Raw genomic sequence first — 20,446 nt, 5'->3', positions numbered from 1 at the left:
TTTCTTGCATTAGAGAGAAGCTTAGCCCTTATCTCCCTGAAGGCAGCTGGCAAGTCTGAACCTTCAGGCAAGTTTCGGAAGCAGCTAAAAAAGCAGCAAGACTCACTGGATTCAGTGGACTCTTCAGTCTCTTCTTTATGTTCATCTAGCACTGCATCTTCTCATGGGACCAGAAGACGATTTCAAATTTATTCCAAATCTCCATTCTACCGAGCTTCCTCAGCTGGCGAGGCCCTGGGAGTGGAAGGGCCATTGGGCCAGACCAAGTCCCTAGAAGACAAGCCTCAATTCATCAGCAGAGGAACCTTCAACCCTGAAAAGGGCAAACAAAAATTAAAGAATGTGAAAAACTCACCTCAGAAAACCAAAGAGACCCCAGAGGGGACAGTTGTGTCTGGCCGCAGGAAAACTGTGGACCCAGACTGCAGCTCTACCCAACAGCTAGCTCTCTTTGGAAATAATGAGTTTATGGTCTGAACTGGCAGATGTGTTGTCCCTTCATGGCTACATCTCATCTTTGGGGCCTCATCACCTGGTCCACAATATTCATCCTAATTGTGGTCCTGCCTCTCGCCCAAGCATACAACCAAGACCTTGTGTGCTGAATTCCTGGTCCTCCTGCCGAAGCGGAAAGGCCTCTTTGAAGCCTGCTAGGGATGGTGCCAGTTGTGCCTTGGCTGCTGTATTTGACTAGAGATTTGACTAAACAAAGCAACCAGGGCCTGGGGATTTGGGTCAGTTGTGGAGGTCTTTGTAGTTGCCTCTCCTCCCTCCTCTTTTCCCTTCCCAGAGGTGAGTGTGGAACTGGGGGGACATTGTGGGCTGGAGGGACCCACTGATTTCTGACATTTGAAGAAAACACATAAATCTTTCTTAACCATGAAAGTGAAATCCTTTGGGTTTATTTTGGGATAGTTAGGAACTGGGGTAGAATATAATTTTTTTCCAAGGATTTATAAACAAAAAGCCTAAGCCCTCTATTTTAAGATTTTTGAAAAACACTCCATGTTATATTCTGGGGAAAGTGAAAAAGCAGTTGTCTCCATTAAGCCATCAGAGCATGTCTCAGACATCTGTGGTTACACAGTGAAGAGGAGAATACATGTTTTGCTTTTGATGATGTTTGATGTCGTAATAATCAATGCTGGTTTAACTCCTGGTTAGTTCCTGCCAAATATATTGCATGGCCCGAAATTTCAGTAGCTATACTGTTCTTATAGCCCCTGATTCTAGGATCAGGTTCCTCTAATATTTTTTAAATGTCCCAGAGACATGGTGAACCCTAAACATGAGGGTTTCATACTAATCCATCCAGGCTTTTCTCTTTGTATAGATTAAACTGAAGATCGTATATGAACCTATTTATCTGCTGGTGGCTTTCCACCACGAGCTCAGACAAATAATGTGACCATTTAATCACTTCTCCCCAAACATTCACACACAGCACTGCATGAATAAGTGTTACAGAAAGCTGCCAAAAAAAAAAAGAGAAAAGTTTTTAATATGACCCATCTAACTTTTATCTTCTTTTCCTCAGACCATCAGTATTAAATAGATGAAAAAAAAAAATCAAGGACTACTTGAAGCTATTTTTGTTAATATTCTGGTTACTGAAGTTTACTGTAAATATATATATGTATAGTATGCATATTTCTTTTTAACCTTATGCTACCTTGCTTCCCATGGAATTTCTTCCCACAGATTAGGGGCCATTGGACGTGATGGTGAGAGCCACTCATCCCTGGGTTGAGGGAAAAGTCAGACCATTTTTCTCACCACTGGGTGTCTCCATATACCTGAGTTATGAAAGCATTTTAAGCTTCTTAGCATTTGTGGGATTAGAAATCTGTTTTTGCCTATTTATAATATATGGAAAATGAAACATGATACCCTTTCTTGAGATAAGTATGTGAAAATGTTTTTTTAAAGTTACTAAATGCATCTTGTCTAACTACCACATGCACTGTTCTAAAAAAGAGCCTTTACCATCTGTAACCTGAATTATGGTTATTCTTCCTTTTCATACTTATTTGATGTGAAGTTATAGAAATATTAAGACTTTCGTTAAGGCAGAGTCTCTCCTGTTACACAACACTGAACCTCATGCCACTGCCTCCGTGGTTATTGTTGAGCCCCAGAGGCCAGACATGGAACATCATTCTGAGTGGCAGCTACAGGTAGCAGGAGGCTTACCTCTCTCTGGTTTCGGTTCAGAAATGACCTCGGGAAAGGAATCTTTCTAAATCTCCAGAATGATGATGGTTAGTAAGTAAATGTTAGATTTTATATCCTGCAAGCATCTGCCACCTTGTTCATGCTGTCCTGAGGAGTAACAAAGGTAAAGCCTTTAAAAATCTGAATTTGAGAGTCTCCTAGAGTAAAACCCAACCCCTCAGCATGGTGTGTCAGCGTGGGTGCCCCAGTCCCCGTGCCAGGCACAGTCAGTCCCATTATTCTTGGGAGGGTGGTTTTCAGCTGGCACTAACTACTACGCTCCACTTGCTCCAGAACGTTGGTTAAATACCATACAAAAAAAAGAGATTAGCCCTGTTGAATAGTTTTCTTTGGCCCACAGAAATGGCCTGGGAAACATATCTTGGCACGTGGCCTCCCCTCTGAATCTTTGTGGAGTTTTTGTTTTGTTGCTGTTGTTTTGCAAAGTAAGTTTTTGGCAGTTAAAAAACTACTCATATAGGTCACTTTATAGGAACCAGGCGATGGATGTTAAGAGACTTTATAATTTTTCTCAGGGACCTAAAACCTGAAATTGGATAAAATTAAATAAATATTTGTTTTTCAGTTGCTAGATTTGTGGATTTCTAGTCATTTAACAAGCTGCCAGAATGGAGGGTGGGGGAAGGGAGATCCATGCAATTATAAGAATGGAGAGCAAACGTGGGACCCTCCCTTTGAAGGAAAGCAAGCCGTTGTTCTCCTAACATAACAGGCATTGTTGGCCTGGGAAGGAGATGAAGCCATAACTCTAAAAAACTGTCAGAACCAAGTGCTGTATCTCCTTCCCTCTGATCTTAACTGGTCCTCTCCGTGGTTAAAGTTATGTTACCACAAGGCGATGCTGTATTACCAGGGGTCCCCAATCCCTGGGCTGCGGACTGTACCGGTCTCGCAGCCTGTTAGGAACCGGGCTGCGCAGCAGGAGGTGAGCGGCGGGGTGAGCGAGCGAAGCTTCGTCTGCCGCTCCCCATTGCTCCCCATCGCTCGCATCACCACCTGAACCATTCCCCCTCCCCACCGCCCCCTGTCCGTGGAAAAATTGTCTCCTACGAAACCAGTCCCTGGTGCCAAAAAAGTTGGGGACCGCTGCTGTATTACAATCACTTATGATTGAGATATTTAACCTTAGTATATGTCAAATTTGTGTTTCCTATTGCCTCTCTGCTCATTTTCTTTGATCTCAAATGCCTCAAAGGAAATCCCTGCATGGCAGCAGTGGGGCAGCCCCTCATTTGAAGCCCATACTCTAAAATGCAGAGCATTCTCTTCTTATCACACGTTCCCAGCCCCAAACACAGCCTGGATTTTTAATTCTCCCAATTAAAGCCGACGTATCCCTTACCATGGAAAACGTAATGGAAGCAGAGACGTGTGCACTGTGTATCACAAAGCGAAGCAAATACAGGAAGGATTTAGGAAGGTGACGTGCTGAGTTTGTAATGCGCTTTATACTTCCTGCCATTTTAATTATTTTGCCACTCGGCTTCTGAAAGACAAAGGAGATACAGCTCAGTATGAGCCTTGCAGAGGTAGAGGGACCTGAGGTTAGGGGGTGGGATACAAGAGCCCCACCTTCTCATGCTTTGGAAACCAGCTACACCTCTTACCTTGCTGGGGGGTTAGTGGAGACTTCTGTCTTCCATCACAACAACAATAGGGTTGTTTTCACTGTCAAAGACAGAGGGTTCCAGAAGCATGCTGAAAAAAGGAGGTCCAGCAAGGTTCTGCAGGCCCACTTTAGTGCCTGTGGGCCGTGGTTTTTTTAACTATAATGAATGTGTACCTTTCACAAGCACTTTGGTGAACCAGAGAGAAGAAAGTGTTCTCAGGATGTGTTTAAAGCTCAGAGTTTTAAGAAGACAACAAAGTCCAGACAGCTTTGCTCATCCTTCTCTCTCCCTATTTTCTCCCCCTTGGTGGGGAGCTGGACAACGTCATTCTGTGTTGACAGATGTGTTTGTCTACCCATAATTTTGTGACAGTTGGCACTGTCCCCCAAAACCACGCTAGCCTTGTAGTAAAATTCCTTCGTATTTGTGGGAGTCCTCTGTCTTTCTGTGCCCCTAAAATACTGTTAACCACTTTGCTCTGGAACCACTCCCACATTTGATTTGGTGGTAAAGGGCAAAACAATGATTGTGGAGGTGGATCTTTTAGGTCTTGTTGGTCTCTTGGTTGAAACTGTTTTCAAAAGCCCCACCAAGGGGTCTGTCACCTTGCTCTCCATCCATACTTAATGCCTATTTATCAGCCCTGTTAGGTCATATAAAAGTTTGCACCTTTTGAACAAGTAATTGTATTTACTAAGGGAAAGGTGTGGACTACAGATTAGTATTATATTATTTTAATGGATTGAAAGTAATTTATAAGTATGCTGAGTGTAAATTTATAAAAGACTATGTATTGTAAAAGGACATATCCTGTGAAATATAATATCATTTTACTGTTTAACAGAATAATACTATACGAAGAATGATTTGTCTCACCCACAGAACTGATTACATTCCTGATGCAATCAACAGGCACTTTGTGATTTCCTTTTTTTTTTTTTTTTTTTCATCTTTTTTTGGTGGGAGGGAGGGGGACATCATGTGTATAAAGTAGAGTTTGTGTCACTCAAAATATGCACTGTATGGCTACACAAGAGCAGCTTGATGAGCAGATCACTCCGTGGCTCATTAAAGAACAAAGCTTCCAGAAGCAGCAATACGTGTGGTTTGTTTTCTGACCATCCTGGCTCCCACCCCAACTCACTCCAACCTGAACCCAAGGAAGAGCAATGATTTTTGTTAAAGTGATGTTTTTTTTAAGGAAAGGACTGAGCCCCCAAATTTTCAAAGTACAGAGGTGGTAATTATTGGAACTCAGTAGAGTTCAAGTGAAGGTGAGATTCAAGCTGTGAGTTTTCTGTGATGGATGCTAAGCGTCAAGACTTCATTTAATCAATTTAGAGGTAGGTGGGCAGGGAAGGCAGTAAATCTACATTGGGGATCCTCACCAAAAAGGCCATGAAGAAGTAGCAATAGCTGCTAATAGAGGGCCCTAGTGTATCCTTTTGTTCTGCCCCTGCACTGCATGACTTTGGGAAAGTCATTTGCCCTCTGTCTGGAATGTGTTCTCCTCCCCCCCAGGTTTACTTCTTCGGATAACTCTTAACTGACTCTCAGGTCTCAGTGTAAAAAGCAGTTCTACTTGGAAATGTCCTCTTCCCCCTTGAACTGGCTTAGAGGTCTTGTGTTCTCAACAGCTCCCAGTATTTGTGGCATCAGAAAACTTTGATGTCAGCTTCCCAAGGCAAGAAAAGAGCCTATCTTGCTGACTCTTAGATCCTCAGCACCTAACAAAAGGTGCCCACACTTACATTTTGGATGAGAGGGCTGAATGAGATCAGGGGTTCTCAAATGCCAAACCAAGTCTCAGGTGGAATTGAAAAAAAATTAATGTCATCAATTTTCCCCTAATGTCAAATTTATTCAATTTTTAAAATTCTGGGATCATCCTTCACATTTCTTTTTACATCAAGTTTACATTTACATTTTGCATTACATTCACATTACAACAAAATAGTGGACTAAGATTTCCTTAATTGGCTAAATAAAACCTAGTAATGCCGTTTTTAAAAGTTGCCCCTGTGATTACTGAATCCACAACAAACCTTTGATTATTATAAAGATAAGAGCAGAAAGCTGTAAGGAGATGCAGACCAGAGCTTTGCTTTTTAAAAACTTGTTCTGTCTCCTAGATTGGATAGCAGTACAGCATCTTAGAGCCAGGGACATAACCGTGAATATGGATAAGACACATGTAACGTCTGTTGAATCTTGTGAGTCATCTCGGACTCCGAGGAGCATGTCACTTCTCAGTTCTGTGTGGCCGTTCGTCCATCCATCCAACAAGTATTGACCCAGGGCACTGTCCTAGCTGGTGGTGGTACGTTGCTGAACAAAGCTCCTGCCCCCATGGAGCTCGCATCCTAGTGGGGAAAACCAGTGGTGTCCACCAGATGGAGACTAATCATCCACAATATCTGGGTTCCCCTATCAGGTTATATTTATTAATTTGAATGGGTGCTTCTTGGCATCTTTGAGTCTTTCTCTGCCCTTCCTACCCGTAAATATTCCCTCAAGGGTGGAGGAGGAGAAGTGTCTCACAAATCTGAAAACTGCAGTTGAAAAGAAAGGCCCAGATAGTCCCACAGGGTCTTCCTCTGTGTGTTTCATAGCCAGAGACATTTCTGGCATTGAGGGCTGAAAGGAGTTTTCGTAGTATCCCCTCCCCTAGCAGAAGCCCTAAGTGCACTGAAACAGAGCTGTAACCCATTTGAATTTCATGGGGCCAATTTACGGCAAAAGGTTGAATAAATCTTGGGATCAACTGAGAGCTGTGTTGTATTAGGAAAACAGAGGCCACTTAGTATATTTCAGGTGTGAGGGACTTAATATAGGTATTAGGGGCTTAACATAAACTTTGGAAGAACTGGGGAAACAGATGAGAGAAAGCTCCCACAGATGGTCCAGAAAGCCAGCAGATCTGAATCAAAAGTTCTGAAGTTCTCAAGAGCTTGCCTGGAAGCTCCTGCAACTCTAAAGAAGGCTGCTGTGAAACCTCCGTGTTCCCACACACATGGCTGCAACTGCCTCCAGAGAATAATGGCTCCTCATTTACTTGACAAATCTCACGTGAGTGCCTCCCTTCCATTAGCAAACCATAGGGGAAGGGGATCCTGGGAAATGTACTTCCTGGCATCTCTGCAATGAAGACAAGACCTTAAGAGGGGTGGGGCGGGGGGTGGGGTATGGATGCCAGGTTGGCAGCAGATAATTCAGCTTATGTACCTCCTCTAATTCTCCAAGACTTCTTCCTGAAGATCCCAATCTCTTTCTCAATGTAGAATTGCTGTGCTCACACATCCCAGAGACTAGCCTGTGAACTTCAGCAGGCTGCCTTTGCAGCCTTATGTTCCCCAAAGCAAGACTGCGGGATAATGTTCAGGGCCTATTTGGTCAAATTTCAACCATGTTTCTTGCTAGCATGCCTTTGCTCAGGCTTTCTATATGTTTAAAGACTTCAGGCCTTTAAACCTTACGGATAGAACTTTGGATAGGGAATTGGAGAGTATAATGGCATTATAGACATTAAATGACCCAAATAACTGAGGCAAGTCTGATGCTTTTAGAAGATCAAGGGTCTTGAATAGTTTGAGTGCTTAGGTGGGAAGGGCTTAAGCTGGGCAGTATTTGCCATACTCTTTCTTCTCTGGGCACCAGTCTAGCTATTGTCATTTCCAGAGCAGAGTATTCTGAACCATCCTTCCTCCATCAAGGCCAGACATCTCTGGATAACTAGGAGAATTCATATACAGGCCAAAGGGCAGGGAACCCCTAGGATTTCACAGATTTCTCACATGACCTTTTTCTTCTTGGCTTTAAGCATTTCTTCTTTGAAGGCAGAAAATGCAACGGAATTGTTCTGCTGATTGCAGGGACGGAGGGGTAAGGTGGGGGGACAGTGCCGGGGTTAAGCGGAGTCATACCAAGGTGTGCGTCCTCTCTGAGCCTCAGCTTTTTTCAACTATAAATGGGGTGACTGGTCCCCCTGCCAGATTAATCTGAGGGTTAAATAACAATACACATTCAGTGCTCAGTTCACTGCCTGGTGTATCAAGTGCCTGAGATATGTTAATATTTTTTAAATTATTATTTTCTAGGTCTTCTGGATTTATCTTTGAAAAGGAAGAGGTTTGTCTGAACTTCATCTTTCCATAAGGAATTAAGAAGTGATGCGGGGGTGGGGGGCTTCCCTGGTGGTGCAGTGGTTAAGAATCCGCCTGCCAATGCAGGGGACACGGGTTCAAGCCCTGGTTCAGGAAGATCCCACATGCTGTGGAGCAACTAAGGCCATGTGCCACAACTACTGAGCCTGCGCTCTAGAGCCCGCGAGCCACAACTACGGGGCCCACGTGCCACAACTACTGAAGCCTCCGCACCTAGAGCCCGTGCTCCTCAACAAGAGACGCCACCGCGATGAGAAGCCTGTGCACCGCAATGAAGAGTAGCCCCTGCTCGCCGCAACTAGAGAAAGCCCGAGCGCAGCAGTGAAGACCCAATGCAGCCAAAAATAAAATAAATGAAATAAATAAATTTTTTAAAAAAGTGATGGATTTCCCTGGTGGCGCAGTGGTTAAGAATCCACCTGCCAATGCAGGGGATAGGGATTCGATCCCTGGTTCAGGAAGATCCCATGTGCCGTGGAGCAACTAAGCCCTTGCGCCACAACTACTAAGCCTGCGTGCCACAACTACTGAAGCTGAAGCCCGCACACCTAGAGCCCCTGCTCCATAACCAGAGAAGCCGCCGCAATGAGATGCCCGCACAGCACAATGAATAGTAGACCCCGCTCGCCGCAACTAGAGAAAGCCCTTGCGCAGCAATGAAGACCCAACGCAGCCAAAATTAAATAAATAAAATAAATAAATTTATTTTTTAAAAAAAAAGAAGTGATGGAGATTCCCCTTCACAAAAAGTGCCCGTGGCTGCCTTGTGTTGAGTTGCATGGAGCTCACCTTTGTTTACGGAGAGGTGAGGAAGGATGAGGAAGAGAAAGATGGGGAGAAGCCGTGGGGTGGTGGGATGCCATCTAGAGAGAAGCTGGGTTGTTGAATCCTCTGGGAGGTTTTTCACTGGGCTTGGCTTCGTGGCACCTGGACTACGACCCGGAGTGGCAACCAGGTGGCATTCGAGACCCTGTGCTCACGCTTTCAGCATCTTCAAAGGGAGAGCCTTGGCCACATCGTCTTCCTGTTTTTGTTTTTTCAATTTTTTTCTTTTTAAGGTTTAACAATACAGTAAATTGCACAAATCTTAAGTGCATGGCTCAATTAATTTTTTATGAATGGATAAATTTATGAAACCACCACCTGGATCAAAATAAAGAACATTTCTAGCACATCAGAAGGCTCCCTCAGGCCCCTTTCCAATCAACCCCACCCCCTGCCGCGGAGGTAACCACTATTCCAACTTCTACCACCATTGGTTAATCTTGCCTGTTCTTGAACTTTGTATAAGCAGAAGTGGTGCCTGGATGCTTTTGTTCAGCGTTTACATCTGTGAAATTTATCCATGTTGCCACATAATATTGATGGTTCATTCCTTTTTATTGCTGTTTTCCATTATATGAATGTACCACAATTTATTAATCCAGCCTATTGTCATTGTACAGTTTGGAGCTATTATGAAAAAAGCTGCAACGAACATTCTTGTCCTATCTTTTGGTGGACATTTCTGCTAGGTCCACATACCTACGAGTGCAGTTGCCGAATCAAAGGGCAGGCAGATGTCTAGCTTCAGTAGATTGTTTTCCACAGTGGTCGCACCCATTTTATTTCCACCTCCACTAGTTTTTGAACATATCACAAAGGAGCTTCTCCATTGGAGTGTTCCCTATGGTCTTGCGGAAAAAGAGGAGCTCAACACGTTCGGAAGTGATACACCTCAAAGCCGGGAGGAGCAGGAGCAGTTTCCCAAACCTGAACAGCATAGAGGACACCGTCAGTTTACCAGCTTCTGAGCCCGAGTCCCAGGGATGGTGCCATCCCAGGAGAGGCGGAGGGGGAAGGAGAGGAGGGATGACCGGTGCCCAGGGCGACTGAGGAGGAGTTTAGAGGAAAGGCCCCATTCACCTACCCCTGACCCACTGTGGCCCTCCTCCGATCTTTAGTTGAGGAGTGTGATGAAAATAGTGAATAAATATTGTTTATTATGTGTAAAGATTATAAAGTGAGAAGTTATTTATATTAATAGTACATGTGAATATATTATTAATTGAATATAATGGTTATAATTACATGATGATTAATACCACATATATTTGAATAAGAATATAAATTCCTGGGAATTTCCTGTTGGTCAGGTGGTTAGGACTTGGCGCTTTCACTCATGGGGCCTGGGTTCAATCCCTGGTTGGGGAACTAAGATCCCACAAGGCGTGACACGGCCAAAAAAAAAAATATATATATATATATATATATATAAATTCCCCTCTGTAAGCCACCTAGGATGATAGAGTAGCTAGCCATTAGTGAAAATGTTCTGCAATCGAAACTTAATTTTTGTGGCTGAGATACTCATCCAGAAAAGGAGTCATTGTAGCTTTAAATAAGAACCATTTGCCAAGGCAGGGGTCCCCAGTGCAGAGGAGGTGGATGGTGAAGCCCCAAGAGACAGGGAGGGACATTAGACCCTCCTTGGGTGGGAGGACTGACAGCTGGGGTCAGTGCCCAATGTCAAGGAGGCCACATCAAAGTGGGGCAGCTCCAAGCTCAGCTTCTACCACGGAGGTCTATGGGAAGCCTTCCCACCTCCCAATGACCTACTGAACTTGTTTTGCCAAACCAAGGGCTTTCTTTCTCTTGTAAGAGCCAAGCCGGTGGCACTGAGCAGTCGTGCACCCCTCCCTTCTTCTGCTTTTCTGATCTAAGGAGTGTCAGGAAGGAGTAACTATAAAGCCAAGTAGAGAAATTGTTTTTCAAACTGCCGGAAGTGGGTCACAACCAGCCTTTTTAAACAATAAACAATTTAAATAATTTAAACAGAAATATCAGAGTAAATCATTCAAAGTAAGGGCAGGTATTATTTGGGGGAACTTTGTCTCAGGGTCTGTGTGTTATTGGGTTATGATGGAAATTCCATTTCTTCCTGGGTGTTGCAGTTTTTAAAAACTGAAATACGCTGGCTTTAGAGAACCCCAAATCACTTGCTCAGCACTCAGTTTCTGCCTGCAGTTGATACTGAACCAACTCCAATAGGAGTGGCAAAGGAAATGTTAATCAGAATTTTGAAATTTGACACAAAACCAGTATGCCCAGACATCTCTGGGAGCTGAGCCCAACAGAAACCTGGTGAAGGAGGGCCGCTGGTGCCTGAATGTCTGTGATGACTGTTCTTAGGGTGCTGTGTTGAGCCTTAGGGACACGTTCTACCTATGCTCACCAATAGCAGAAATCTTTCTGTGTGATGGGTATAGTCCTTGTATCTTTCACTCTTTCTAAAAGAAAACTACCTCTTCTTTTGATCATTTGTCAGATTACAGGGGATTCGAGGGTGCCCGTGTTAGCTTACTTCTTCAGAGAGAACTGCTGGGGGCCCAAGAGAATGCAGAAAATATGGTCTAAAATAGCCAATAGGTGCCTGGAGTCCAAGTGGTCCAATCTTGCTGAGGCTCCGTTGGATCTGCTGGTGCCGGGGCGAGCCGGGCAGTCCCAGAGCACTGGCTTCTGCCCCACTATCCCTGCAGCCACAGTCTCAGCTGGCAGCCACTGTCGTCCAAACCCAGCCAGGGCAGGGCTATTGTCCGTGCACATGGCTTGTGCAAATGCCTCCCTGTCAGATGTCCCGCTGCACCTCCAACAGGCCTCATGTTCCCTCAAAACTCTTTTCCTCCTGACTTTCCTTTTTATTTCTTGACTACCTCGTCTCCCAAATAGCTCTTCTTCCCCTCGTTCCTTATATCCACTCAAGTGCCAAGTCTGACCCATCTCAACTCCCAGTGGCGCCCGCGTCTGTCATTGCCTTTCCACTCCCAAAGAGCAGAACTCCACGGCTCCCCTGGATGATGGCAATGTCTGCTTCCCTCCCTGGTTGGCTGCTCTGTACTCACTGCCACGCCCCTGCCTGAAGCCCAGCTCTGTGTACAGCACTCTCCTGCTCAAAAGCCTGCAGTGGCTCCTCTCTGCCTAGTGAATCAGATTTGGCCTTTGGCTGGCCTGAACAGGCTGATGCCAGAGAGCCCTTCTGGCTTAGTCCCCCACCTTCTCAGTGACAGCGATCTCTTACACCTTCCAAACTGGGCTCCTGACCTAAGAACATATGCATATTTGCCTCTCTCTCTCTCCCCCTCTTGGTGAATGATGATTTCTCTCCTTGTAGACCTTATCCTTCCTCCAAGTCCAGCCCTGCCTCCAGCTCTGCTTGGCACCCCCTCTCCCAGTGGGTCTCTGTCTCCTGCAGACACATGCAGCCCTCAAGACCAGCCCTCAACTGCAGTGTGGTCACTGTGCTGGGCACCCCTAGGAGACAGCAAGTTTGCCTTATGCACATTTTGGTCCCTACGCCCGGGCCTGGTGCTGTGCCTGGCACTCAGTAGGTGTCGGCCATGGGCTGGTTGTACTGAGACCCTTGTGCCATCTAAACAGTGCAGCCCTGAGTTGGTGCCAGAGAGGTGGGCAGGGGGGTGGCGAGATGAAGGGAGAGATGGGCAGGTAGGCACGTGCGCAGGTCACCTCACAGGCTGGCTGGGGTGGTGGGCCTTGCTGTGCTGGCTCAGCATCACCTGGGACTGGTCCTGCAAGGCCTCCACATGTTCAGGATCCTTCAGGCCCCGTGTTTCTGGAGAGAAGCAGCAGCAGTGAGCTTCTCTCTCAGCCCCTCCGCCCCCCTCACAGTCAGCCAGGGCCTCAGGAGGCGTGAGCCCAGCCCCGCAGCCATCCATCCCCTCCTGCCCCCAGGGAAGAAGTCTGTACACATCTGCGTCTATGTGGGGCCATGGAGGGAAAGTGAGAGGCAGAAGGAAGTCACCAGAATTCCCCTTCTTCATCCCCAACCACTCTCCTCTAAGGCTTGGGCAAAGACTCAGCTACCTGGTTTGAAGAGGACCAGGGCTTTCATGCAGGCGAACTCCGTGGGGTCCACCGCCAGTGCCCGGAACCTTGAAATGGTTTCCTGCAGGATTCGAGTCTCTGCACTGGCCAGTGCCAGCCGGCCCTGAGAGCTGCCACCAGCAGAGGCCTCAGGCGGGGCCAGCAGTGGGCAGCTGTCCAGGGGCAGAGACCACTGGATGGCTCCGAGGAGGAAGAGTTCACTCCATGCCTCTTCCAGCAGGATCACCTGTGCCCAGAGAGAGGGCGAGCGTTATGACTGATACACAGCTCCTCTGGCTCAGCCTGGAACCTCTGCCACCTTCTCGGGTGTCCTAGGAAACGAAGGGCTGGTCCCGGGTGCCCAGAACATTCTGACCTCTGCCTGACATCAACCAGGGGTCCAGAGCTCTGGGACTTGGCACCATGTGGCCCAGATGCCTCAGCTGCAAGATACTCTGTGGGCTCCATCCAAAGCTGCAAGTGGAACACACAGGAAATCCTGGAGCTGTGAGAAGCTGGGCAGCCTCAGGGCCTCCCCACCAGCATCCTAAGTTAGGCATCCTCAGCCGACTCAGCCTGGCTTCTGAGCTGCTCCATCCAAACCACTGGCTAAGCTCTCAGACTCTCAGTGTGCCCTTCTCCTGGATTTGTCATGACAGGTCCCCTTGCTCATGAGAAGCCCAGAGGGGTGTCCTAGCGGAGAAGAGGCAGGGCTGAAATGCAAGCCCTGAAGTCAGGGGCATTTGTGTTCCAAGGGAGCCCAGGTTTGCCCACTGATGCTGTTTAGGGTGTGCAGACCACCCTGTGACATACAGAGCATCTGTAGGGCCTGAGGGCTTGTCTAGGAGGAAAGAAGACCCAGAGGGGCACAGGCACTGTCTTCAAATCCCTGGTCCCCGTGTGTCCCTGGCCATCACTTTCCCCTGGGTGATGACCCCGACCATCATCGCTGCCCAGAGTTGTAGCACCCCCAGCAGTCACATCACTGAGACTGGTGTCTCTGACCATCACTGACTCTGAGGCGTGGGTGTCCCCAACCGTCACCATCCCCAAGCCGCGTGCACCGCCAATCATCACCTGCACAAGGAGGTATGTGCCCCCAGCCCGGCGGACTCTTGTGGGCCCCCTGACGGGTATACCTGATCCCGGAAGGGCAGGTTGGAGAACACGGGCAGGTTCTTGGCCCACTTGACAGCCATGAAGAGGAGGCGAGCCGACGTCTCATGGATGCCGTCCAGGCCACAGGGGGAGGAGGAGGAGTATGGGGACGAGGGGAACTCGGGGTCATTGCTGGTGACATCAATATTCTCATCGGCTGTTGGAGGAGGCTGTGCATCAGGCCTGCTCCGAGGTAGGCGGCAGGGGCGTCTCAGGGACCCGGGTGTGGGATGAAGGCAGGACCCGGGAGCTCAGCCATCCTCCCACTTACCATCCTCTGGCTCCAGCTTAGTGCAGGTTTCGGCCGTTATCAGGCTGGCCATGAAGTGGTGGTGGCCTGGAGGTGTGAGGGCCCGGGGCCCCAGGGCTCTGGCTGCAGACACCGGTGTAGGGCCCCGCGGGCTGGGCCCTGCTGGGGTCGGGGGAGCCGCCAGGGGCTCCAGCCAGGGCTCCGTGTCTGACTCCACGCGGTCCATTCGGACCTGGGCGGTGCTTCGTGGCTGGCGCTCGTTCTGCACGGCTGGGGAGACAGGGAGGGTCAGGACGCCCCGCGGGTCACACGCCCCCTTCTCTTCTGCCACGCGTCTCCGGGTGGTCTCCCGACTCACCGTCCTGGTTCATGCCCGCCTGCAAGCACTTCTTCAGCCGGCAGGCCTGGCACTGGTTGCGGTGGGCCTTGTCCACCGGGCACATCCCTGCCCCCACCTGGCACCTGTGGGCGGAGGGGAACCCCCAGGGAGTCAGGGTCCCGCCCAGGCCCTGGGCCGTGGGTTTCGGACATGTTTGCCACAACTCCTTCTTCCCTGACCATCCTCCATCCCTCCCAGGCACCTTCGGGGGCTGGAGGGCGGCGGGCGCTGCCCTGCCTCACCTGTAGATGAGCCGCCGCCTCACGCTCCTCTTGAAGAAGCCGCTGCAGCCGTTGCAGGCGTAGATGCCGTAGTGCTTCCCGCTGCTGCTGTCCCCGCACACGCGGCACTGGAGCGAGGGCCCTGCGCCTGAGGGGCAGCCGGGCTGGTGGGGACTGGGCAGGGCTGGTCACATACCCCTCCCGCCTCCTCAGGGACCCCTACGCCCTCCTTGCTTCCTCGTCCTCAGGTTCCTGTGCACCCGCCTTTAGACGCACCGGTGTCTCTCCCATCTGGAAAAGTGTCCCGCTTATCATACCCCCTCAGCCCTCCTCCTCTGCCTTCTCTCGCCACGACCAGTTCTCAACAAGAGGACACTCTCTGCCCCACCTCCCGCTCCCTCTCTCTGCAGGTGGCTTCAGGCTCCCTCACGCACAAAAGCAATCTTGGCACCACTGCTGCGGACCTCTGCTCCCACCCCCTGAGGGCCCTTCTCTCTCCTTTCCTCCCCCATCCACTCAGCTGTCCTGTCTGATCCCCATGTTTCTAGGATTCTGGGTTTGCCAGCAGGTTCCCTCACACTTGCCCACAGTCCTTGGGGCTCGGTCTGAGTCGCTCCGGCTCCTTTCACGGTCCCTGCAAACCTCTGACCCACACTCCACTCTCCAAGGGTCCAGACCCTACTACGTCCAGGAAAGCCATACCTGTCAGCTCCTCCCCGAGGCCCCACCTGCCTGGAGACTCCTTCCTGGAGGCAGGCACAGCTGCCGGCGCCGCTGCAGCCATGTTGGAGCTCATGGGCGCTGTCAGCCTGGTCCTGGCTGGTCCCAGGGCAGCCTCTGCCTTCCTGCCTAAGAGGTGCCTCAGGATTGCTGAGCCGGGCCCAGCCTCTGCCTCCCTCTCTGATCCTCTGTCTCTCTGTCTGTGCCCCCGTCTCTCGTCTATCTCTACTTCTCCCTCTGTCTCTGTCTCCTTGTCTCTCCTCTCTGTGCTCCTGCCTCCTGGCCCCTCTGTCTAAACTCAGGAGCTGCCCCAACTTCCCCTCAGAGCAGCGGCTCCGGCTTGGGGAGATTTCTCCCAGGGCAGCGCTGGATGCAGCTTATGATCCTCTTAATCTTTACTGTCTCCACAGGGGATCAACCAGCCACACCTGCAGCATTACCAAGGTGCCCCCGGGAGCCGGTCGGGCCTGCTGCGCCCACACTGGCTCCCAGGCTGCTCAGTGTCTCCGGGTCCCTGTGCTCTCAAGCTGATCCAGTCGTGAAGGGAGGTGTGGACTCCACTGGCCCCAGGACCGTAGGGGTCTGGGGACAAGTGTGTGGCCGAGGTGTGTGTGTGTCTGGGTGTGGCTGCACTGCGGGTACTGCTCTCTGCCCCGGCGCTTCTCACCTAATCCCTTCATAAGGGACGGCTTGGGGCCCAGGATTTGAGGGTCTGGGCACTCCTGGAAGGCTAGCAGCACCCAGACGCCCAGCACAGAGGCAGCTCCCGTCACACGTGGAAATGGGTCCAATGCAGGGTCTGAGGCCGGCTTGCAGGTGGGGTCTGGGCCCCACGTGGAGGGTGTCCTGCAGGACTGGAGCGGGTGAGGACGCAGCCCCTGAACCTGGCCACGGGCTCTCAGGCGGCCTCCCGGCCCTTCCCTGACTTGTCCTCACAGTCCCAGGCAGCCTGGTCCCTCAGCGTCCCCAGATCCAATCTTCCCAGCTCGAACCCAGTGACGGTTCTGAGGTGGGGAGGCGGGAGGAGGCGTTTGTCTTTCCTTTGACCCCGAGGGTGGGTGGAGACAGCCGAGACAGACCCAAGTTCAAATCCCTGCTCCCTCACAGCCAGCCACGCGTCCCTGAGCAAGCACTTTAACCTGTCTGAGCTTCAGTGTCCGGTAAAAAGGGGTGACAGAAGAAGTACCTGCCTTGTAGGGTAGCTGGGGAAGCTAAGTCAGATGATTCTCAAAGCATGCCAGGGCCTGGCACTTAGTAGGCATGTAATAAATGACGGGGGCTGTTATTTTGATTGCTTCTCAGGGTTGTGGAGAAGATCCCAGAGGAATCCTCGGCAAACAGCCGTTCCTTTCCTGGCTCCTTGGCCCCCATCCCCATTCCCACCCCATGCCCAGGCCGCAGCAGAAAGCCCCATGTTGGTCTGGAGGGGACCACGCATCTGGCGGAACTGGGCTCACCTCTGGGTGAGCCTGGGGCAGGGCTTGGCCCAGCCTTAGAGCCTGAGGGAGAGGAGGGACAGTGTGAAACTTCTGGAAGGAATCATGGAGTTAAGGGGACAGAGGGGGTGGTGCAGCGCCCTTATGTAAGTGGGGCTAACCCTCCCTGTGACAGAGAAGCACTACTGGGGATTTGGAAAGTCAGCTCGAGGGGCTTTGCAGGGTAATCCGCTTTCTGGGGCCTCAGAAGATCGAGGCCACTGAGCTGAGGCCCCTCACCTGGGCTCCTCTGCCTCTGTCCTTGCCCTCACCGCTCTGCTGATGGGCAGCCCCTCGGGACCCTCCACGGCCAAGGTCTCCTGCTCCACCTAACCTCCAAAGCCAAGGGCATCTCCTTGAACTCGATTGGCCCATCCCTCCTTCCCGAAGCTCATCTCTTCCATTCTTCTGGAACTGTCTTCACTGTCTTCCTCCCCCTCTGAACCCCTGAGCACCTCCAGGGCCCCAGCAGACCTTTCCACTCTCTGCTTGGGTAATCTTGCACACCTTCACGGCTTCCACGACCACTTCACATCAGATTCTTGCCTGCATCTCTGCCCCGAGCTTCCACCCACAGATACCCCCGGACCAACTCCACACGCCCCCAACCAACCCATCCCCACCTTGTCTGCAAAGAGATGGTCCCTGAAGCCCCGGGACTGAGAGACTGCCTGGAGTACCCTGTGCGGTAGGAAAGTGCCCAAGGCTGAGCTGACGGCCTCTAGTCCTGGAAGCCTGGGCCGAGGAGGATCCGCTGGCAGAGGAGCTAAGAGGGAAAATCGGGACGGCGCGGGTCATGGGAGCAAGGGCTGGGGAGGATTCAAGGCTGGAGGCATCCACCAGGTCAAGTGTCCTTTGAGGTCGTTTATATCCCCAACAATAAGGATGAGAAAGTAAGCAAGAAGAGTGCTTCCACAAATGCTGGCAATATATCCAAGCCTCACAGCATCCCTATAAAGAGTTATCATTATTACCCTCAACTCACAGATCAGGAAATTGAGTCTCAGAGAGGTTAAGCAATTCCCTTCAGGCCACACAGCTACAGAGCAGTGGAGGAGGTTGGGGATGGAGATGGGGGTTTCAAACTTGTGTCTGATCCCCGGACTCCCGCTTTCCACCACGGTGCTCTCCAAGAAGACTCTGAGCAGTCGCTCTGCTAGGCTTTAGCAGCAGGAGGTAGCTGGCGCCCTTGGCCAGAGTCATTCCACACGAAGGGACAGCAGATGGCCCTGGGTGGGGAGGACCTGGAAGCAGAGCACTGGGCTGAGAGGAGAAGGAGACAGAGCTAAGGGGTTTGTAGGAAGGGTGACACTGAAGAAAGTTTTTTTTCTTCCTGTGGAGGGAGATATTAAAAGAAAAATACTTGAGAACTGGAGTTTCTTTTTATAATGGAAGACACAGAGGAGAAAGAGGCAGGGGAGAGAGAGTAAAGCTGGAGATGGGGTGTGAATCGAATACCAGATCCCTGAAGCAAGCCTGGGGGGTGCAGGGCACACCTGGAGAGGGGTCGTTGGTAAGGAATGAGAGAACCCAGGGCTTAGGGCAGGCTCCAGGTCAGCAGACCTCCCTCGGATCCTGGTTTTACATCTTCCTGGCTGTGTGAGCAAATGATTCTGCTTCTCTCTTTGTCTCACCCTCTCTAAACTGGGTAGGCTAGTGCCCCGGGGCGGGGGGGGGTTGTGGTGGGATCAGGGGAGGTGACACCGCAGGGGTTAGCACAATCCAAGGTGAGAGGGAGGAGGCATGTGGAAGGGAGCCGGGGTGGAAGGCAGAGGTTGGGGGGAACACCTTGCACAGGTGAGGTCTGAAGAGCCACGCTGGGAGAGGGACTCAAGGAGGGACTTTGGGGGAAACTCTGAGTCCCAGCTGAGAGTAAAGACGGTGACAGTCTGGGCAGGTATAGGATTTTCCTTGGAGCCCCCAGCAGGGTGGCAGAGGCTGGGAGGAGGAGGTGGACACCAGGATTGCTCCAAGGCTCGGTTCCTCCGAGCAAGTGCATGGGAAGGACCACGAGGAAGGAGTTGAAGGCATGGGGAGGAGGTGTCGAGGGGAGAGCTGAGTGAGGAAGCGGAGAAGGAGGGGACTTCTTTCCCCTGGTGGGTCTTTTCTCTGCTGTTCTCCATCTGAGCTGCCCTGCCCCTCCTGCTCTACCTACCCAATTAACCCCATCCTTTAAGGCCTGTTCAGGGCTCACCTCCTCCAGGTAGTCTGCCCCGACTCCTCTCTTTCTAGAGGCACCTCCAGGGCCAGATATTGTCCTTAATGTTGACCTCATGCCAGGTCAACTTTCTCTCCTCAGTCGATGGGAGATTCCAAGGGTCAGGTTCAGAGTTTCAGGCCAAGCTGGGCATGTGGATCACAAGACACTTAACGGACAGAAGTCCATTTTTAACTTGTCCTTCTTTTCCTGGTATTCTAGAGTGGGTATAGAATAAAAAATAAATAAATCCATTAGAATAAAAGACACCGGCAGTGTTTGACCTGCTTGTTCTTACACTGTTGGTTTTGACTTTATTATGTTGGCTCTCTATGTCATTGTTGGCTCTCCAGCCAAGCTCCTTTCTCATCCTGGCCCTCGGTTCTCTGGCAGTTCAGACCCAGCCAGAGCTGTGACTGTGCTGGGGGAAAAGATGACAGCCCAGCCGGGCCGGGGGACGGGGGGTGGGGGGGGGTCTCTCCCGATCTGTGACCACCAGCTGCTGGGGCAGACACCAAAGGATTATTCAGCCCAAAGCCTTGAATCTGCTGACAAAGCCGCCAGAGGCCACCTTATCACTAATACAATTATTCCCCCAGGGGACAGGTCAGCAACTTCCTTCTGACTCCCTGGAAGTCTGGGACCAGGTGGAGGGGGGCTGGGGGGCTGGGGCGGGTGGGGAGATGGGTTCACGATGAAGGCTGCAGAACTGACTTCCCTCTGGACCTTGAAGACCCTAGCAGGTAAAGCTGCCTGCTCCAGCCTGTCTGGGGCCTGTCGTCCCCGGTGTCATCAGGTCCCTGACCTCAGAGAAGCACTGGGCTCCACCATCGGGCGGAGACGGTGGTTCCTGGGATGACCAGCTGCCGATCAGCCTGCTTAGGCTGGGTGGCATGGCTCCCATTGTGGCAGCCACGGGCTTCTGGTTTGGGGCAAACCTCATTCACAGTATGTGAGAGCATGTCTTTTGGGATTTCTTCAAAATTCTCTCTTTTTTCCCCATCCGAGGGTCTTTGCTATCTCTGAGAAAGGATAGCTAGTGGCGAGTGCATGGGCTCTGGAGCTCAGGACCCAGCAATTCCACTTCTAGGAAACTCTCTCACAAATATTTAATTGTATGGCTGTTCTCTGTAGCGATTTTAGTAAAACATCCATCTGCAGACAACTGGGTAGATGAA

General features: G+C 50.6%; 2 protein-coding genes across 14 annotated transcripts in view; one reads left to right on the top strand and one right to left on the bottom strand.

The window, feature by feature from the left end:
• Nucleotides 1-4,935, top strand: part of MYO9A (myosin IXA) — a 285,101-nt gene extending 280,166 nt beyond the window's left edge. For all 13 annotated transcript variants that reach the window (XM_082443570.1, XM_082443569.1, XM_082443573.1 and 10 more), the window contains one exon: nt 14-4,935. In XM_082443570.1, coding sequence (XP_082299696.1) covers nt 14-477 — 464 coding nt within the window. In that variant the 3' untranslated portion in view covers nt 478-4,935. The remainder of the gene's footprint in view (nt 1-13) is intronic.
• On the bottom strand, nt 1,590-15,875 carry NR2E3 (nuclear receptor subfamily 2 group E member 3). The gene is made up of 8 exons (XM_082444168.1): nt 15,579-15,875; nt 14,898-15,024; nt 14,635-14,738; nt 14,298-14,546; nt 14,008-14,183; nt 12,869-13,115; nt 12,512-12,617; nt 1,590-9,760 (listed from the first exon to the last, which is right to left on the bottom strand). The coding sequence occupies exons 1-8, from the start codon at nt 15,670-15,672 to the stop codon at nt 9,628-9,630; spliced, it is 1,236 nt and encodes a 411-aa protein (XP_082300294.1). The 5' UTR covers nt 15,673-15,875; the 3' UTR covers nt 1,590-9,627.
• Between the last annotated feature and the right edge of the window lie 4,571 nt (nt 15,876-20,446).

Source organism: Balaenoptera physalus, assembly GCF_965194825.1.
Source record: "Balaenoptera physalus genome assembly, chromosome: 2".
NCBI lineage: Eukaryota > Metazoa > Chordata > Mammalia > Artiodactyla > Balaenopteridae > Balaenoptera > Balaenoptera physalus.
The sequence above is the reverse complement of the archived record's forward strand: the minus strand, read 5'-3'. Positions and strand labels throughout refer to the sequence as shown.